The 9,347-nt window shown below is 51.0% G+C and overlaps 1 protein-coding gene across 1 annotated transcript; it reads right to left on the reverse strand.

Moving 5' to 3' along the window:
• Nucleotides 1–552: 552 nt before the first annotated feature.
• On the reverse strand, nucleotides 553–9,065 carry Fgf6 (fibroblast growth factor 6). The gene is made up of 3 exons (XM_032907376.1): nucleotides 8,720–9,065; nucleotides 7,558–7,661; nucleotides 553–728 (listed from the first exon to the last, which is right to left on the reverse strand). The coding sequence occupies exons 1-3, from the start codon at nucleotides 9,063–9,065 to the stop codon at nucleotides 582–584; spliced, it is 597 nt and encodes a 198-aa protein (XP_032763267.1). The 3' UTR covers nucleotides 553–581.
• Between the last annotated feature and the right edge of the window lie 282 nt (nucleotides 9,066–9,347).

The following is a 9,347-nucleotide window of genomic DNA, read 5'->3' on the forward strand; positions in this document are numbered from 1 at the left end:
TTCCTAGTTTACAATTATATTTTATACCCCTACTTTCCTCCTACCACAGAAAAGATAGCTGCTCATTGTGACTCAGACAACTGGATGGATAGATGATCAGGAAAAAGGTAGAATGGGATACATCCCAATCCTTCTGACAAGTGATGATCTGACAGGCAGATTCCTGCAGTGCCGACGTTGGGAGAAAGAAACTCGGTATTCTAAAATGCCGCTGCTCTGAGAATCTACGCAAAGATGTATGGATCTGCACGGACACACGCACACTCCTGTCTCGGCTTTTTCTTATGCACAGGGCCACATGCTGCGAGAAGCGTCCATATTGTCTCTCCTCTGGTGAGGTCGAAGCACAGGATCCACTGCCATCCTGAGATGTGAACTGCAAACCCTCAGCCATGTGGGTTATATACTGTGCACTCCAGTGGCCGAGGGAGCCAACCCATCTCTTCAGGCACAAGACAAGCCAGACTCAGAAGTCGCGGGATAGGAGTGGAAGTGTAAAATTCCAACAGAAAAGACGCAGAGGTCACCCTGTGAGCCTTCATTCATGGGTCCTTATATCCTGGGGAGGAAGTGAGTGACAGTCATGATTGGGGACACCTTGCTGCCCGCTTTACCCGTCCATATTTGCTCAGTGCAATGTAGGTCCCTCTGTACAGGTCGGACTCGTAGGCGTTGTAATTGTTTGGAAGGAGGGTTTCTCTGAACTTGCATTCGTCCTGGAAGCTGGGCTGTGAAGATGAACAGACAGCAGAGACTTAAGAAATGTCCACCCGTGGGATGGGGGAAGTGGGGAGCACCCTCTCGGAGGCAAAGGGGAGGTGGGATGGGAGAGGGGGGAAGGAAGGGGGGAAGGGTCAATAATTGGAATGTAAATAAATAAAATAATTTAAAAATAAAAGAAGTGCCAAAACACCAGCTGAGCCACTCCGAGGAGGTCTTTTGTCAGGCACCCTCCTTCCCTCCGTGGAAACACTGCCACGGGGTATATGCTGCAAGGACAGGAAAGGGAGAGATTGGAACAGGAGGCCCATCAGAGAGCCCTCACAGTTCCTCCTCACCAGGAGGAATCCAAGGCCAGCGACACAGAGGGAAGATGCTTGGGTCCTGTGGGGAGAGCAGAGTGCACCTCCTGACTTCCAGGAGGGGATGCCTTCTACCCTGTCCTCAAGTGAGAATGTGTTCTATTCAGAGAAGGGGTCAGGGTGGGTGGCACCGAGCTATTGCCAGCCTAGAGTGAGAGGTTGCCTGGCAGAACGGGATGGAGGTCCCTTGGCTCCACTCTGTGACTTTTCTGTGTTCTCGTACTGTGACTTGGATGGTCCCCTCCTCTCAGAGACTCTGTTCTCCTTCACACAAACTCTGTGGGTGCCAGGGAGCTTGTGGGGTAGTGAGTGCAGGGGCAGAGGAACAAATGAGCTCTGAGAAGTCCTTTCAGTATTGTCCCTTTCTGCCTGTAGTTTCTCGGTTCAAAGCCTGCAGCCCCTTAAAAAGAAAAGGCTCCTTCTCAGTTTTGACTTTGAGCCCAGAAGGTGAATGGAGCTTTATAACCCAGAACATTCACTGGGGCCCTGTGGGATCTGAGATAGGAGCCATTTTTATAGAAAAGAACCTGGTTCCCAAGGAAATTAGGCAGACAGCTAGAGAGGAAGTTGCTTTGTTCCTCTCTCGCTTCCATGTGGGCATAGACGTGTGCACCTGGGCAGATGCGTGAGTACACACACACACACACACACACACACACACACACACACACACACACACACGAAGTTGGTGCTCCTAGGCTCACCAGCAGTGGGGAAGCACAGGTCTCTTTACATTGCTATTATGGGATGGTAGAGAGCCTAGCACCGGTACTCTCCAGCCCTTGGAGCAGATGCCTTTAAGAACATGTAAACAGGATCTGAACTCTGTGTTTCTTTCCCAGTAGACTCCAAGAAGCCCCCTCTGGGACAAGGATTCCAGGGATCAATGGTCAGACTGGGGAAAGTATCTGACACTATAAGTGGGGAGGGTCCAAAGACAAGGGATTCTCAGTGTTCTTTAGTGCATAGTGTTACTCCTTCTACAGAGGTCAATTCGCGGTGCCTACTAGAAAAAATTTTTAAATGAAGATAACTGATGATCAGCCATTCTCTTAGGAACAGATTTTGACTTTATATTCCCACATGTGTACAACGCTTTTTAAAGAGCAAGATAGTTGGTGTCTATCGAAAGGGGAGTAGTTGTCTCAGTTGTGACCAAGCTACACTATGGAGTACTGAAAATCATGAAAAAATCGTTGGCACATTGACACTGGACTGTCCCAGAGACATATTACCAGGTGGAGACGCTCAGTTTGAACCTATGTCCTGCAGAGGAGATCAGGGTTTGACTTCCAACACCCACATGGTAGCTTACAACTGTCCAGATCCAGCGGATCCAACACCCTCACCTGGCCTCCGAGGGCGTCAGGTACACAGGTAGTGCACAGACATATATGCAGACAAAACACTCACTCACTCACCCACTCACTCACTCACTCACATAAAATTTAGAAACACCTTGAACATCTGAAGTGTGACTTTTCAAAGCTACCTGAACAATACACTCATGCACGTGTAAGTTACTCCCAGAATGGTCCACAAGGAACTGGTCACACAGGTGGCCTCCCAGGAGGAACTCACAGGCATCGAGATGATAATAGGAGGAGATTTAAGTCCTGGGGGAATCTTTTGCACTCCCCCTTTTCTTAAATCTTTTCCATGTGTTATCTACCCACATAAGCAATTTATTTAAAATGGTAAAAGAGCTCAGAATCCAAAATGGGCCAGGAAGTGGAGGGAGGGGTCTTATTAGACCAGCAGTCTCTATCCGTGAGGCTGTTCCTCTCCACCTACTTTCCCTCTGTTCTAACTCTGTATGCCCTGTCCCTGGAGAGGAACTTGCCTCGCCAGTTTCCAGGAGAATTTATTTCGGATCTGGATGGTGGTTAAGGGAGAGGCTTTAGTGTGTTGTTTGCACACTGGTGAGAGTTAAGCACATGGTAAGGTGGAGAGCAGAGTGAGGCAGAGGAGGAGGAAGGGGGAAGGAGAGAGCCCTTGAGTTGAGAACTATGGGCATTGCTCACATCCCATTGTCTCCAAGGAGTCCGCCTAAGAAGCAGCGTTTTCAAAAACATCTGCATCTTTGTGGGGTCATGTACAGATTGCCACGTGTTCCTGAGAGTTCTGTACCCCTAGAGCCAACCAATCATGGACCAAAAGTATTTGAAAAAAGATTGCATCTGCCTTGAACATGCACAGATATTTTTTGATTCCTTAATTGTTCCCTATAAATGTGGTACACAATGTATTTATGTAGGCTTTGCATTACGTATTAAAAATAATCAAATGGTGAGCTCAGATGTCTAAGAAGATGTACACAGGTCATATGAAGATGTTAGATCGTCTTTTTATGAGGCACTTTGGCACCTAAAGATTTGGGGTTCCGTAGTCCATGGGTTACCAGGACCAAGTCCCTGAGGATATAAAGAGGGGCCAATTCACTTTGTTCTCTGCCCAGCAGACAGACATTTTTTGTCAGAGGCAGTGCTAGGAATGGAACCCAGAGCTCTGTGCTCTAGACCAGCCCCCCACCATACCCTAGTCCTGCTCACCAGATTTGATTATTCAAATCTGTCCCAACCCCCCCCCCCCCTTTTTAAGTTGACTGCTTTCATTTCTTTTCTGTCCTTTCTCTCCAGCCTATCTCCTATCCCTGGCCTTCGCAGAACTCTCTACAAATAGGAAATGGAAACAGAGGCTTCTTATTCTTTAGGTGCCTCCTGCCTGCCCCGCCCCCTGCCTGCCTCACCTCCCATCAGTCCCGACCCCGCCTGACGTTCAGGTGGTTGGGGGTGGGGGTCGAGTGGGAGCAGTTCTGACAAGACAACATCACAACACAGTCCCCTGAACGCCCTGACTCGTCATCTCCAGGCTTGTAACTGACAGCATTTTTCACAGGACTGCGGCAGTGCTTGGGGCCCAATTCTGTTGCCTCCATCGCTACCCCCCCACCCCTGGGCTTTGCGTTCTCATGGCTCAGGAACGCTGGAGCATTGGCTTGGTGAGAAAGGCCCCCAGCCAAGCGAACACCGTGTTAATAAAAGCGGCTACCGTATATTATTACTTGAACAAATGAAAATAATTCCACCAGATCACATTTCCCGGGCCTGCCACTCTCCAGCGCCAGGGTGACAACGTCTTGAATTCTACCAAACCCATTTGAGAAGAAACGGCCTTTCAACTCCCTCAAAGCAAAAGCACTGTGGAAAATAGGGCATCCCTGGGTGTTTAGGGGAAAACGCTTTTGGTAGAAGTGGTCCCAAAAGTTGGGGGGGGAGGGGCAGCTGCCACACCCATCCCCTTGTTCATATGCGGAGCTAAGCCATCTCTGTCTTGAACAAATCTTCATTCTGTATGTGCTCTGAGGAAAGAGGGTAGGAGTGAGGTAGGGGGTTTGAAGTCAGCCTTGAGGCTTGCATGTCTCTGTGTTCCTGTTGATTAGAAGGATGTAAGCATGGCGTAAACCCTCTAAAGGGCAACATGTATTCTTCTCGGTCAATGAATGGCTACACAACCACCGTCAGGAGGGGCTCCGTGATGGCTTTCTTGATTTTAAGGGGGAGCGAGAATGTTGGATTCCCTCATTCTTCTCCAGCCTCTCGGCCAAGATGGCAAAGATTCAGGCTGAGAGAAACACCAGTGACGTGGCCTAAAGCAAGTCTATCGGCTAGGCAGGACTGGGTGGCAATGGGAGATCTGGCCCCAGTCTGTCCAGTCTGTCCAGCACCCTCCAAGGGCTTTCTGGGCATCATCTGCAGAACCTGGAGATCGCATAGGTGCAGCTGGGCAAAGGGACAGAGCCTGAGACTGCAGACACCCTGCACCTCGGCCTGCAAAGGGAGGCTGAATACCAAATGCTTCTTCAGCTCTGCCTGGCAGTGCTTCTAACTTACAACCACTCTGCAGGATCCCAGATCTGCCAGCTCAGGCTCAGTACAGGAGGGCTGCCCTTGTCGTCTGTAGAGAAAGCCTAAAACCGCCCTTACGTTCCACACCCCCGCGTCTGAAAGAAGGAAGACCTCTTCTAGGTGCCTTTTCTTTGCCCCGATTCTTTCATCACCGGAGGGCTGACTTTTCCTCCTCATCAGCCCCTCCCCTCCCCCCACGCGAGAAATGCCATTTAGAGGTTACAGCAGCTGATCTACCGAGGGAGGAGGCAGCTCAGGGGGGCTTAAAGGGAAATGGTGTGAATGAAATCACCACCCAGCAGGAGTCTTCCTGGCTCCCGGGATCAGTTGGCAATTGTTTTTTTAGACCGTGGTAACTGCTGCTGGGGGGTGGAGGGTGGGGAGAGGCTGTTCGGAAGCATCTGGTTCCCGAGCCTCACACAGAGCATCAGGTGCAGTAGCTGGGGTCCAATCAGCCCCTCTCTGGCCTTGGGGTCTAGGGAGGAGAATTTCCCACCAGGAGCACAAGCTCCTGGGCTACTGGATATGGAAACCAGAGGGTCTTCTCTCAGAGCAGTCCCTCTTCGCCACAGCAACTGCTGTCTAGTGGTTACTCCAGGTCCCTTCAGAACCATTTGCCTGGTGCCCCACACTTCAAGGAGGCTTGGTACAGTGAAGGGGTCTACCCACTGGGAGCATTTTCTCTTGATAGCCAAAATGTTCCCACAACCTCTCTGAGAACCAGCAATTCCAAGTGGGAAGTGGATGTATTTATCCAATCTGTGTTTGCGACCCTCTCCCTTGCCACGAATGAGTTCTTTTCTAATTGAGAAAAAATATGTTAATTGCGGGGGCAGAAGTAAGTGTTTATATAATTTGGGTTTCTGGCAGATTTGCCTGCTAAAACGCCCATGCAGAATCCTAGAGCCAGCTGTCCCAGATCTCCCTGCTGGGCAGGTACCATTCTGGGTACCATGGGGGCTGGTGATAATCTCCTTGGAGAACCTACCTCACAGAAGAAGCGAGCAGCCAATTCCACCAAAGCCTCGGGTGGTCCCATGCTGTTTCCTGCTCTGCCGCCTTCTCAGAGACTGGTACGACTGGCATCTGAGATTTCCCTGTGTAGGCCCTGTCTCCTACTGTTTTGGAGGTTGCATTAACACTAGGTAGAACTGACAGGACTCCTTGTTCCCTGTAGGCCATAGAGCATCCGCCCCTACCTGAGCCTCAAAAAACACCCCAGAATCTAAAAACAAAACAAAACAAACAAACAAAAAAAACCCAAAAAGCCTGAACTGTGAGTTGGACAGATTGAGGGTCTTCATCCCGGCCCTCTGAGCCTCTGAAGCAGGTCCTGGAGACCCAAGCATCTAACAGATTACAGAGTGATGGCTGCACGTGAGCATCCACGGATCGATGCTGGAGACGCACTGGTTTTAGCCCACACCATAAGCCAACTTTGAGACACTAGTTCAAGAGGTTGGGAAGCAGACACCCTCTGACCCGTTCACTTTAGTTTTTTTGACTTCCTTTGCTGGGAGAGTTCCCTGGGGAATCTAGCACTTGTCCCAGGTCTGGTGGTCCCTTTCTATCAGCCATCTTCTTCCCCCAAGGGATGGGAGGAACCGACTCTACAGTGTCTTCTGGTGCATCTGAGGTTCCTTCCTCTGTAGCCACTGCCCTCTCATTTGTTTGGTGCTAGGGGCTGAACTCTGCTGAGTTCATACACATAGGAGGTACGCACTCTACCGCTTACTAGATCCAGCTTCCTTACTTCTGTCTAAAGGCCTCTTGGCCTTATCAATTCCATCCAATGTTTTTCTAGCACATTTTGAAATAGGCTAACTTGCAGGCTGACAGCCCTGGAAGTGGGCGGGTCAGACGAAAGCAGAGGCCTTGGTGGACACAGTTAATGCTTGCCCATGCGCCAGAGTGAGAATTTGCCTCTTGGCATTCGTTCTCCCATAGTGATCTATGATACAGAGTGAGGTGGGGTCCAGTGCCTGCTGGGAAGCTATGACAGAGTAAGATCCTACCATAGACTGTGGGATCAAAGGCCAGAGGTTGTAAAACTTCAGCCGAAGCATCTCGTCACTAAGGAAGAGGAGAGAGCCTCCTTCTACAGGTCTCCTGTACCACTCAGGAGGAGTGTCCCTGGAGGGGTGTCATGGGGGCAGTTTGCCCAGGCTGACCCACAGGCCTGCCTTTCCAGGCCTCCCCAGTTCAGCGACTCAGACCTGACCATGAGCCTGAATGACAGCTCTGTGTCAGAATGCAGGCTTCCCTACCCAAGAGCTCTCTGAACCATGGCTTCCTTAAGGGCAAAGGTCTCAGTAGTGGGGTTGGAAAGAACGGCAGGCTTGTGCAGAGGTTTCATGGTGAAATAGAGGAAGCGTGGGCTTCAGGCACCTTATCAGCAAAAGCTCCTTTCACGGCTTTTTAATCCCTCACACCCCCCCCCCAAAAAACCCCAATTCTCGGTGGTGTGTGTGTGTGTGTGTGTGTGTGTGTGTGTGTGTGTGTGTGTGCTGTTTTCAATGGTGTGAACAGGAAGAACCCGGGCGCTTTCCCTCTTCTGAGGAACTCACCGTTGTGTACAGTCTTCCTTTACTGTTCATGGCAATGAAGAGAGCACTTTTCACACCAAAGAGGCTCACCACACCCCGTTCTACCGTGGAGATTTCCAGCAGGCCTGACAAAGAAACAGAGGACACCCACTCATGCTCATGTCCACAGACGCCAGGCCTTCAGAGGCACCCGGCTGTCCACCTCCTTAGAGGCTCCACCTGTGCACGGCATCTGTCCCTGAGCCACATAGTCCCCCAACCTCCCTCCACCACACTAGCTGCATCCAGGCGCATCCTGGTAGCACATTCAGTTCTTACTGGAAAAGCTTTACACCGGAGTTGGGGATCGCAACGGACACTCAAACATCTATTCAAGATTAGCTTTGAGTCCGGGCTTTCGGTGAATCTGTCACCTGAGGTCCTTGGCTTGAAGGACGGGGGTTGAGAGATGTAGCTCAGTGGTACAGTACTTGCATGGTGTGCCCTGGGTCCCTGGGTTTAACTCTCAGCAAAATACACACACACACACACACACACACACACACACACACACACACACACACACAAACACACACACAAACACACACACACATACAAGCACACACACACTACACTATCAGTCGATCAATTTTGATTATTTAAAGTCTGCCCTACATCCTTCAACTCAGTTCACAAACACTGCTGCTACACTGAGCCCAGTGGCTGGTCTGGGACCCTCCAGCCCTTCCTGCCTTGGCCGGAAGATGGCCTATGCAGGCACCTGAAGCTCGGCGTCAAGGAGATGCTCTAGATGGGCATTTTTCAGACTACTTGCCCTTCCCTTTCATAAAGGACAGCTGAATAGAAACTCATGGCTTTAACCAGGGTGGAATATCATAATTTAATCTCCCTACCAGAGTAGTTATAGGTTTTCAGGAAGACCAGAGCTGGGCCACTAAGACTGGAGCAATTGTGACCACCGGTGGAATTACCTGGGATGATGGCTAAGGATACCGAGATGCATAGGTTACTGAGCTCGCATCTCTTTCTGGGCAGGGCAGGGTGAGATCAAGTCATTAAACATTACACAGCATGCGTTCCCTTTAGAGTGCAGCCCCACCCACCAGCACAAGCCCCCTTCATCTTTTGACTCTGCTCGTGCCCAAGCCACCAAGCACCCCAGCTATCTACTAGTGACACTCACTGTAGGGGTTCTCCTCGTGCGTCCCACTGATCCGGCCGTCGGGAGGCACCTGGAGGTGGAAGCCAATGCCCACGTTGCAGTAGAGTCTCCGCTGTCGCTTAATGCCCACCAAATAGCCACTTTCCCAATTCACACCCGAAATCTCTCCAGCTAGCCCAGCTCGAGACCTGGACAAGAGGGTGCCCCAGCCTCTGGAGTCCAGTAGCGTGCCGTTGGCGCGGGCGCCGGCAGGTGAGGGCACCACCATGCCCACTAGGACGCCTAAGAAGACGAGAGCCTGCAGCGTGCCCTGAACACGTCCTGCTCCCCGGGACATAGTGATGAACAGCCTCTGTCCCAGGGCCATCCACCTTGCCTCTCAGGCACGTGGTCAGAATTAATGGCCCTAAAAATACCGCCCTTCTTGTTTTTCTCCCCTCGGCATGGCGGCAGGGGCTTATTTTTGGAAGGCAGATGAAGGCTACTGACATGAAACCAAAGCCTGCTTCAGGCACTCGGACTGAGAGCAGGACCCAGGCTGAGCTGTGGCCGGTATGGACCATGGCTCGGGGTCGTTCTCTAGCCGGCATAGAGGGCTCCGTCCCAAGGGGATCCGCCTTGATTTGACCTATCATATAGTTCAGTAACC

The sequence above is a fragment of the Rattus rattus genome, chromosome 6 (genome assembly GCF_011064425.1).
Source record: "Rattus rattus isolate New Zealand chromosome 6, Rrattus_CSIRO_v1, whole genome shotgun sequence".
In the NCBI taxonomy this organism is placed as follows: domain Eukaryota; kingdom Metazoa; phylum Chordata; class Mammalia; order Rodentia; family Muridae; genus Rattus; species Rattus rattus.

What these genes read in the sequence shown, in the direction of transcription:
- Fgf6 (XM_032907376.1), bottom strand. Translation starts at nt 9,065, where the DNA reads ATGGCCCTGGGACAGAGGCTGTTCATCACTATGTCCCGGGGAGCAGGA. An exon ending in GCACGAGGAGAACCCCTACA is followed by an intron (nt 7,662 to 8,719) that starts GTGAGTGTCACT and finishes TTTCTTTGTCAG; the next exon opens with GCCTGCTGGAAATCTCCACG. An exon ending in AAGGAAGACTGTACACAACG is followed by an intron (nt 729 to 7,557) that starts GTGAGTTCCTCA and finishes TCATCTTCACAG; the next exon opens with CCCAGCTTCCAGGACGAATG.